The sequence below is a fragment of the Dermacentor albipictus genome, chromosome 1 (genome assembly GCF_038994185.2).
Source record: "Dermacentor albipictus isolate Rhodes 1998 colony chromosome 1, USDA_Dalb.pri_finalv2, whole genome shotgun sequence".
NCBI lineage: Eukaryota > Metazoa > Arthropoda > Arachnida > Ixodida > Ixodidae > Dermacentor > Dermacentor albipictus.
Window position 1 is genome coordinate 165066491 of NC_091821.1, and position 11207 is coordinate 165077697.

The 11207-nt window shown below is 43.1% G+C and overlaps 1 protein-coding gene across 1 annotated transcript in view; it reads right to left on the minus strand.

Moving 5' to 3' along the window:
- The window catches only part of Ns4 (Nucleostemin 4), an 80487-nt gene extending 69933 nt beyond the window's left edge, over positions 1 to 10554 (minus strand). Inside the window, exons 1-3 of the mRNA XM_065443735.2 lie at positions 9909 to 10554; positions 9712 to 9841; positions 7575 to 7671 (exon numbers count right to left, since the gene is read on the minus strand). Of these exons, the coding sequence (XP_065299807.1) occupies positions 7575 to 7671; positions 9712 to 9841; positions 9909 to 9993 (312 nt within the window). The 5' untranslated portion in view covers positions 9994 to 10554. The remainder of the gene's footprint in view (positions 1 to 7574; positions 7672 to 9711; positions 9842 to 9908) is intronic.
- Positions 10555 to 11207: the final 653 nt, after the last annotated feature.

Sequence of the window (11207 nt, forward strand, 5' to 3'; positions counted from 1 at the left end):
GCCGGACTAGATGATCTGCTGTAGAGCAACCTTTCTTGTACGCACACTGGTGGTTGTCCAGCAGGTTCTCAGTTTCAAGGATGTATGCCAAACTTATGTTTATAATGGTTTCATATGATTTTGCAAGACAGCTTGTGAGTGCTATAGGTCTGTAGGTGGTTGCTGTGGTAGGATGCTTTCCAGCTTTCAAGAAAGGGATTGTAATGGCTTTCTTCAACTCATTAGGCATTTTTCCTGTTTCCCAGATTACATTGAAGAAACGAAGCAAGGTCTCCACTGCTTTAGGGGATAGGTGAGCAAGCATTGTGTAATGCACTCTGTCTGGACTGGGTACTGTTTTTTTTTTTTCCAGTAGTGAGTACTCTGTTGATTTTTAGGAATGTTAAGGGGGCTTTATACGATCTCTTGGAACTTCCTGTTGTCGGAAGCTTTTGCTTTTTTGTTGATTGCTTATATTTTTTAAATGTAGCAGAATGTCATGAGAAGAGCTTGACATGTCATGGAAATTCTGCCCTAATATGTCTGCTTGTTATTCTAAGTTTGTTTGTCTGCCTGGGGGGTGAGAGTATGGGGATCATGTAAGGAGACTAGAAATTAAAAATTTTAATTATGGGGTTTTACGTGCGAAAACCACCATCTGATTATGAGGCACATCGTAATGGGGGACTCCAGCAATTTGGACCACCTGGAGTTCTTTAACGTGCACTTAAATCTAAGTGCATGGGTGTTTGCGCATTTCACCCCTATCAAAATGCAGCCGCCGTGGCTGGGATTCGATCCTGCAACCTCGTGCTTAGCAGCCAAACACCATAGCCACTAAGCAACCAAGGCGGGTGCAAGGAGCATAGTCGCCTCTAAACTTACGAAGCTGATTCCGCATTTTTTGGGATGTTATCGAGCTATTTATGAACAATACATATATTTTCCAAGACTGTCTTTTGGTTTGCCCACGTGTGTACCTGGCTTTTGCTTTTTCTTTTTTTGAAAAAGAGGAGGTTATCTCGTGTTGGGTGTTGCCAAAACATACCCCCTTGCTTTGTCTTGTAGTTCTTTAGTTTCTGTACATTCATTTGTCCACCAGGGTGTCAATTTCTTTTCTAAGAAGCCAGAGGATTGTGGGATTGTTTGTTCTGCTGCAGCAAATATACAAGCAGTAATCTCTTCATTCATTTCATCTATAGTTAAGTCAACTGATACGTCATCTACACTGGCCTTTTTGGTGAAGAGAGGCTAGTCTGCTAGACGGAGTTTCCAAATGGGTGATCTCGATGTTATGGTAGGGAAAGGAGATGTTTATTTAATGACAGCAGACCATACCATATTACCATAGGGATTATCGATAACACTCCACTGAAAATTGCCAAAGAGAGATGGAGAGCACAGTGCCAGATCTAGACAGCTCATAGCTTCTATGCTTGGGGACCAGTAGGTTGCAGCACCAGTGTTTAAAAGGCATATGTCATTTGCTAGGATAAAATCTTCAAGTGTTTGTCCTCTGGTATTGGTTGTTTTGCTACCTCACAACGCGTTGTGTGTGTTAAAATCACCTGCTATTAAAACAGGTTTAGGTAGCTGGTTCAAGATTAACTCTAGATCTCTCACAGTAAAATGTGAATACGGTGGAATGTTTAGTGAACAAATGGTGATGGTTTTGTGTGCTGAAATGGTGACAGCAATGGCTTCTATATGATTGCTAATGGCAACTTCTCTAGCTGCCATACTGCCTAGCAAAACAATGGCTACACCACCTGAAAGCCGGTTCACCTGAGTACGGTCGCACCTTACCACAGTAGAGCCTTTAAAAAAATTTGCTTTTTGCCTAGGTTTGTTTTCCGTAAGCACAAGGCCACAGGAGAGAAGTTGCTTAGCATGCCTCGGATGTCACCTAAGTTGTGTAAGAGTTCTTTGCAGTTCCAGTGGATAATAAAAGCCTTTTTGAAACTGAAAGGTGAAAAAATGGAATTACGAGTGAATGAGAGATAAGAAAGATGTTAGGTGACATAGACCTAAAGAAGACTAATACAAAGGAGCAATAACCTTTAGGTTATTGCTTTCTTATTTAATGTGGTTATTGGGACTTTGTCCCTCTTTGCGCGCTCGAGATAGTGCTTGTCCTTTGGCAGTGGGTATAATATGGGTATATGGGTATATAATACGGTGGGCATAAAGGTGAGTATAATACGTTTTGTGGGAATTTCTGGGTCATTACTGCAGATGACAATTTTTTGTACCAAATTTAGTCAGGTTTTTTTCCTGGAAACCCTCCAGCTCAAGTTAAGAAAGTCCTCCTCAGATATAACACCCCTGCTTGTATTTAGTGTTCTGTGGGCTGAAATTGTCACTGTCGCATCGCCAATACTGGTAAGTTCCGAGAGCTTTTTGTACTCGGATCTTTGTCATTTAGTTCTAGGAGGAAGTACCCGCTAGACATTTTTGAGGCTATGAGTTCTGTCTTTCAGGCACTTGGCCACCAGAAACAGTGAAAGCTTCCTCCTGGGTATGTTGTCTTCACTATGGACTACATAGCACTTGGGGAATGCTGGGGCATTGCCCCGAAGGGAGAACTGGAACTATGCTTCGGTGCAGCCTCTTTACAGAGGCTGACCATAGACAAAAGAAGTTTGTGTTACCATAAGGAAATGTGTATGTTCAGCAACAGCGGCGATCGCCCACCATGAAGCCCAACGAGGGGACGTAGCAGAGCTTGTATACAAGTCTGCACAATGTCAGTTGTATGCCGCTGCTACAACCAAATATGGTGTACCCACGGTAAGATAGCCACACAGGGTCAACCCTTGCTGCCAGGGAGAATGGAAGTAAATGGAAGAGAGAAGAAGACAGGAAAGGCCAAAAAGTGTGTGTGTGTGAGAGAGAGAGAGACGAAGATTTGAGGAGAGAGAGACAGGAAAAGGCGACTGCCGATTTGCTCCAAGTGGGTCAGCCTGGATGTACTGCCTGTGTAAAGCAGAGGCCGAAGAGGTGTGGTGGCTTAGCCAGGGGGCCTTAACGATCCAAACACCTGGCGTCGGCTCAACCCTCTGGACCCTTTTTTCCCCAGACACGGCTAAGCTGCACATGGCTACATGCAGGCGGGGACAACCCTCATGCGCTGAAGTACGTGGTGTCGCAATACACCAAACGCCTGCTGAAGCAGATGCCCCTGCGGGGACTTGTGAAAAAGTTCGCACTCAAGCTCCTAACTTTTGCAAATGCCACAAATAAGCAGGTGGGATGCAACAAAAGCAGCTTTGACGGCATGTAATTATGTGAAGACCTTTAGAAATTATATACCCTCAAGCTTGCTTTCATACACCAACTTCTATGCAAAGCTATTTATCTGTAATGTGATGGCATTGGTAAAATTACCGTACTAACACCAAAGTATGAATGCGCAGGAAAATGCATTGTGTGAAGTCTTAATTCAAGAAACATTTAGATGGTCCATAATTCATCCTATTAGTCTCTTCTAATCGGTATTCTGATTATATAAACAAATTCAATTCCAGCTGTTCTGGCATGTGGTTTTTCAAGACGTCAATAACAGTTTTGCCCCAGACATCACAGGAAGTGTGATTTCACTGAGTAAAAAACCCGATTAACATTCTGCCTAGTGTAGGTTATTCAAAAATAAACAGGGTCTTTAAACTTATTACTCTTGCATGCTGATACAATGTGCTTGTTATGTAGTGTTGAAAATATTTAGACAGAAAACTTGTAGATATTGACGAAGTGTATGCATGTTTTCTTGTTAAAGGGGCCCTGAACCACATTTTATTGAAGTGGAGAAATGCATTTGAGGTTAAAATACGCTGTTTCAGAAATACTTCGAGTCAGAATTGTGCTTTCATGCGTTCAGCAGAAGCACAGTTTGGGCAATAAAATACCCACTTTGCAGCACTTCCACTCCATCTTCAATGCCTTGCACTGCAAAGGTTACGGCAGAGCGGGGCATGCCCAGCACGCTCCACCTACTGAAAGTCACTGTGGCGCGCAGTTCAAATTTGATTTTAGATGTTCACGTAGACACGACTACTTCCGATTCTGGTGCCTATGACACACCAAACATAAGCCAAATGCGGTTGTCCTTAGCGAGCCACAGTGCGCTCAGCCAGCGGACTCATCGCGGTTCGCGGCACACCGCAATGGCCGTGGTCTCTAAGCAATGTAGCAGACTGCAGCTGCATGCAACTGCAGTGCATATGCGCTGCCTTTGCTTTGTGCACGACAGGGCTTGAGTGTGTGCTTGCGCTCATATGCTCCAGTCAGGCTGTACTATGTAGGGCGGACCAGCATTGTACTGCACCAGCTTGATTAAAAGATAGGAGCCATATCCAACTTGCACATATTGAAGCGATATCAATAGCTCAATACGAAACGAAGTCTGCCAGGACATCTAACCAGGAGTGGCCAGAAGTGAGCACGTGCTGGCAAGCGTGCGTGTGGTTTCACGTAGTTCGAGGCTGGTTGAGCGTTCACCGATTAGCAGGATGGCCAAAAGTTGAATTCCTACGTGGGCGGCTGAGCGCGAGCAGACGATAGTTGGCTTCTTCAGGAAGTATGTAATTATTATAGAAATTTGAAGGCAGTTTTCACTTACTTCAGCCTGTTTATTAAAATGCGTCAATAAATATACAAAGCAACAGTACGAAGAAGCGCAATGATCCAACCTACTTGATTTATGTCAGCTACTGGCCAATAGCAGCCACATACCTATTATGTCACAATCATCAAGACATAAACATGTACACGCTTTAACAGAATATTCATGCCATAATGACATATTCATGTACTCTTATTTCACCCTCGTGATAAGGGAATGGAATCGCCTCGATCCTTCAGACATTTCTGCAGACTCATTATCTCAGTTCACATCACGGTTAGAATCCATATCAAGCAATCAGTAACGCAGTCTTATTCACATAATATGCTTTGCAACTCTTGTGAGCCATGCTGATTATCGTGAAGGTGTTTACCGTTATTTTCGTTCCCGTTTGCTGTCCTTTTCATGATGTATTCTCTGTATGCTGCGCATGTCTCCCAGAAATGTGATATCTATATTTGTTGTTTTTTTTATGTATTCTTACCTTGTTCCTTTACGTTCCTTGATTGGCTTACTGACATGCAATTTGTATGTGCACGTTTATTACCATGTATTTTATTTTTGTATGTCCACCTGCTATGGTCCCTGATGGGACTGGCAGTATTGAAAATAAATAAATAAATATGGGAATCTGCTATATTACGAAACAAAGCATCCTGAAAAGAGTGACGAGCAGGCTTCTGTTGAAAAGTGAGCGTTTAAGAGAAAGGTGACTTCACTTTCCACTTGCAAGCTCCACGCGCTGCGCAAGACTGCAAAATTTGGCTGAGATATTCACAGCAGCGTATGCTACCAAGCCCGAGGGGTAGTTCAGGACCCCTTTAAAGGAGCCCCACAACACTTTAGGAACTTGGTAAATAGGTTTCTTTTGTCAGTAAACAGTACTGTCAAGAACGTCTGTGCCTAATTATTATTCCTGTACATGCAGCTGGTAGACCAGAATTTATCTTGAAAGTTACTTTTCAGCTCTGCCACTTTATTTTCTTACTCTTATGCAGGAGTGAACAGGGTGGCTCTTATATGGTTTCCTATGAACATCACAACTAGGCAACACCCTCCAGAAGCACTAAAGGAAATTATCACGGATAAGGCAGTGACACCATCTGGTGATGGAGAATGCCCTTGCATATGCAGCACAAGTGATGAAATGTCTTAAAAGACATCAGCACAAGCTGGGACGCTGGCTACTCGGGGGCAACTGCACAACAGCCAATGCAGCTGTAATTGGGAGAAACTGGCTGGTCTCCATTCCAAACAAGAGAGGCAAGATCAAAAACGCAGTACACTGGAAGGCTGAAATTCATGCCCAGCACAAGCTACAATGGATAAAAACGGTTAGAGAGCTTGGAAAAGAAGTATGGCGAGAACTATGAGCACAAAAAGCAATAAAGGAGGCGAAATGGCGCAAAGTAACAACAGAAGACATCACCAAATGCAGCATGGAGACCTGGATTAAAGCAGTCAAAAGAAAGCAAAGCTTATCACTGTACCACCAGCGCAAAGAAGAACCTGCACAGGAGCTATACTACAGAGGGGATAGAGCAAGCACTCCCCACTTTCAGACCCGGATAGGTTCCCTTCTGACAAAGCAGCGGCGACACGAATTGTGCAACTCAAAGCTAACGTGTCTTTTGTACAGCACCCTGGAGGAGACATTAACACACATTCTCCAGGAATGCCAGGGACTACCTACAGATCTCCGGTCACACACCATGCCCGAAATCCTTGCACTCAGCGACTGCACCAAAGACCGAGACAAACTGGCAAAGGCAACAAGGCGACACCTGTAGAAGTGGGAACAGCTCTGCAAACACACTTCAGAGACAAACTCAGTCAGTGACAAGGGCACATCAATCAACACTGCGTGCAGGCTTGAACAACCAGACAAGAAAAACACCACCAAAGAAAAGCATGTTGCAACTTGGCAGGACACACCAAACTGACCCAAGTAGCCTGGAAGCAGACGAACAGCTGATGAGCCGCTCGGGCATGAATATTTCCTTGGCTTGAACCGATGCTGCCTTCACACAGACCGCCACAAGAGGACATTAGTGAACAACGCAGACCACATGAAGAAACCACAAGAAGCAATGTGTTCATTATTTAGTGAACATCAAAAGTAAACAACTTTTCCTGTGGCGCTTCAAGTGACTACCATCAAAAGGGATAAGGGACATTACTTACTTTACCAATGTGCCTACACTACCGCCTATGAGGTTGGATAATATAACAAGAGGGTTGTTACTTGTATCGTATGATGGGAAATTTGCTTGAGGTCAGATGATACAAATTCTTAGCACAATAAGTATGGCAGGCAGCCCAGTTTGGAGTGCAATTTCAATAATGAAAAGAAGGGGGAAAGCTGTGAGGGCATGGCAGCAGCATCGATTGCTGACAACTCTGTTTTTATAATGAACATTCAAAAACCCTTTGTTAAATAAGGTTCATTAGGACATGACCATTAATACTCGACATATTCTGCACCTTTCATTAAAGATGTTGCATGGCCCCTTTAACAACGTAACTGAAAGGGCTTAAAGGTCCACAAAGCTACTTTTATGCTTCTTGGCAACCTCTGATTGATGACAAAAATAATGAAAATAGTCTGAGTAATCTGCTTAGTCTTATTCTCTCGTTAAATGCTACAGATAAGTTCTCCCTCATATACGCATTAATTTCATAGTGCTGTGTGCCACATTTTAACGCAAGCATGCGCTTACAGACACAGATTGCATATTGCCTGACGATGTCATAACGCTGCAACTACTCCTTAAGTATAGCCTCGTGGCAACTGAGGACTCCTGTTTTTCAAGCTTTATGTGTATGCTTGGGCCAAGACTTACAAGTTGGAAATAGTACCAGGTAACCAGAAAGAATATTGCATTAAAATGAAAGCAGCTTAACATACGCTTTTGAATTTAACATTTGTTGAGCAACAGTCAGGAGTGATGGAATTTGCATCACCTGTTCCTACCTCATCTAGAGGAGTGTATGGCTCCCGTGCCCTCCTCTTACGCTTTTCGAGTTCCTGTGGAGTCTCTCTATGAAATTGCAGGCAGTAGCGAAACACACTGGAAAAGAAAAATGACAATTTAGGTGCTGCTACTGCTGAAGCATTCAAAGCCAAGCACAATGGTACATGCATTTTAAAGGGACACTAAAGATAAAAATGATTTCACCTGTATCTGTAAATTACCCTCCTACAATACCAAAAACACCATTCATACCGTGAGAAGATGCTCAGTAAGCCAGAAAAGGCACAAAAACGAAAGACGGGTGGCAACACCACCTTGGAGTTCCCGCACCAGCCTACCGTGACGTCAGGAATTTTGATGGCATCTACTGACATGCGAGTCTTGGGGGGCTTTTACTGAGCCAAGGCTGTCCAAATAGTAAAAGCACTGAAATCCATGACATCACACTGACGTACTGGCTTAGCGGTTTCGGCACAAAATTTAGAAAACTAAACTTTGACCTTCATTTTCTTTTCTCATAATCAACTTGTTATTGTGAAAGTAATAACAACAGAGTTCTCAAACAATGCTTTATCAATGTAAATTTATTTATTGTTTTGCTTAAGTGTCCCTTTAACAAAATAAAAGCAATAAAGAAATTATATGCCTACATACTAGTAAATCTTTTTAAACCACAGCAAACATGAAAAAATGAAATGATGCCCCAGTAGCTTGCAAACTAGAATTTAGAAGTCTAGTTTATGCCTGTATGCAAAAATAGTGCATTACTATATGACATATCTGCTTACAGAGAGTGCAGCACAAAGCCAAAGTAAAGCAAAAGGCAAAAAGGTGTTGGTACCAGGTTCAATCCCCAGACCAGGAATAAGTTTTTTTTTCTTCACCTGTGTTCTTTCCAAGAAACCTGCATGGGCTTTCTTTGTAGCTTTGTGCTACAGTTGGGTGGATTACAATTTTCCTTTTTAAGAACCTTCCTCTACCTTGCGAGCTTCCATAAAACTAATTTGCCATACTCAGTGCCTATGTGCTTCGACTTGCCGATTATTTCACCCTCACGCTGTGATCTGCCAGCCTCCCGATTTGCTCAGGTGGAAGACAGCCCTAGAAAGGCGTTGGTCCTAAGTTCGATCGCCGACCAAGACGAATTTTTCTTCAACTGCAAAGCTTTCTTTCTAAAAAACCCGTATGTGTCTCCTTTATAGTGTCATGCTACAGTCAGGTGGATGACGACAATTTTTCCTTTCCTGAACGTTCCTCCACCTTGCGGGTTCTCGCAGGACTGATTTGCGATATTCAGAGTCCCTGTGCTTCAAATTTTTTTCTCTTCCCTGAACTTTCCTCCACCTTGCGGGTTTTCACACAGCTGATTTGCCATATTCAGAGTCCCTGTGCTTCAAGTTTTTTATTAATTAGCCCTTGCGCTGCAGTTCTGATAGCTTTTTTTTTTGGTTATCTAAAAGGCCCTGGAAAGGTGGTCCTGCGTTCGATCCCTGGACCAGGATGAATTTTTATTCAACAGCAAAAATTTCCGAGAAATCTGTATGGGTTTGTTTTGTAGCTTTGTGCTACAGTCAGGTGGATGAAAATTTTTCTTTTCACAAGTTACAGTATGTTCCTGGCATCATCTGCTACTGACACTTCACGGGTATTCAAATGTACAGGTGTATCAAGCAACATGCATATCCAACAGCATCAGAGCTTGATAATGATACTTCTAATGTTGAATGAATCCCTTTTAACACTGCATTATTTGCCGTTCTAAGAAGTAGTAGGCGCCAATTTTCTCGTCATAGACAGGTGCAGACCGTGCAAAATTTAATGACACGACTGTGTTGAAAGTTATGACTATGTTACTACTACACTGCTTTAAGCGCACATCAATAATGTTTAACTTAACGTCTTACCCTTAAATTTACACATGCACAGCGTGCACACTAGCAGGGTGTACGGGCATATTTACGAACGCCACAAAAAAGGTTATGACATGCAAGTCTGTTCACTTTGCCGGCCACAGGTCAGCCTGTCTCTTGCATGTCATTTTAGAGCCCCAGAAAACAACTCCCAGAGCTCACTTGGCTGCAAAAATCCATATGGTGCAATCAGGAATGACAGACAAACACAAAAGTATGCACGTACCGGCTGGATCGCTGCCCAAGATCTCCTTCGGCATTAATGCGTATCACTTCACCCAAAGAACGCTTTTCTTCTTGAACTGCAGCAACTTGTGCCGCAGGCTGCGGCTTTGGAGCTCCGCCACTTTCATGCTCTGAAACAGACAACGTACGCGCTCAACAAAAACCCCACATACCTGCAATTCGCACGGCTTGAATTACCTAGCTTCTTGCGTTCACGTTTTTGTTGCAATTGGATCTTTTTTTGCTTCGCGCTGAAAGGCACCTTTCTTGATCCCTGGGGCATGCTTGAGCACGGGCGACTCCTGCGTGCTTCAATGCTATCCGCGCTTCAACGGCCTCACTGTCAGCGCCGAACAGATGGGTATATGTAAAGAGCGACGTGTACTTGACAAAATTATGACCGCAGTAAGTTGCAGGGCCTTTAAAAAGAAAATTAACGGCGCAATAAGCCCTTCCTAGCACAAACCTTACAACTGTTTTGCTTAGTGGAAGAAACCAGCAGGGAGAATGCGAGCCACGGAAAAGAATAAAAGAGAAACAACAACCTGACCATCTTCTTTAAGAGGAAAAATACATTTAGAATAATAATAATAATACTACTAAATATGACAACGATTTAAAATTAAAACCAAGTTTCGCTTGACTGGGGAGTCGAAAGTCAAAACAATGCATTGGTCAAAACGTAGAGTTTCATATTAATATTTATTTAGAAACTCTATGGGTCAAAAGGAGCGAAAATATTGCGTTGCCGCCATATTGCTCACGGTACTGAAACAGGTAGGAAAGCGATGCGGAAGTATTATATTTTGAGTACGCGTTGTAACGCACTTATCTATCAACACTCAATTCATGTTCAGGGAAGAAAGCAGGCGACAAAGCAGGCTTCATGGCCAGCCATCTTGATGAGGACTGGAGTCGTAACGCCTTGTAGCTGCTTTTTTTCTTTTTGCCCTCTTCCTTTTTTTTTTACATTGCATCGATCCCTGCGTGTTATTGCTTTTTTTATGACTGTTGTGCACATGAAACTGATTTAAATTTTCGTTTATGTTCTTCTGCTACAGGCGTTGACGTGGTGGGCAGCGTCTAGACGAAAATGAAGATGCTACAATCGATAGAAATGATTTGCAGTTTTGCAGTGTACAGAACGTTTACTTTGCCTTAGATAAGTGTGATTTGCTGGCGCACATTTACTTGTTGTTTTGATTAGATTTGTCGAAATCAAAACGCTGGCCCAATGGCTGGCTTTATGAAGCGGGAGCGATTGGAGCGGACGTCGGACGAGCTGCTGCACCGTCGAGAGCAGCTGGCTAACGTGACACAACATTAAACTTTTAGTAGAGTAGCTCGTAAGCTACCAGAGGACTTTCACAATCAGGTAAATCAAGGGCACCGACCGCCAAAGAACTGCAGGTGTAAAACATGGAGGGGCTCATGTGCGATCTCGGAGGCCATGCTTTGCATGTGCTGCGATTGTCACCACTTGCCGTCAGCAAAGCA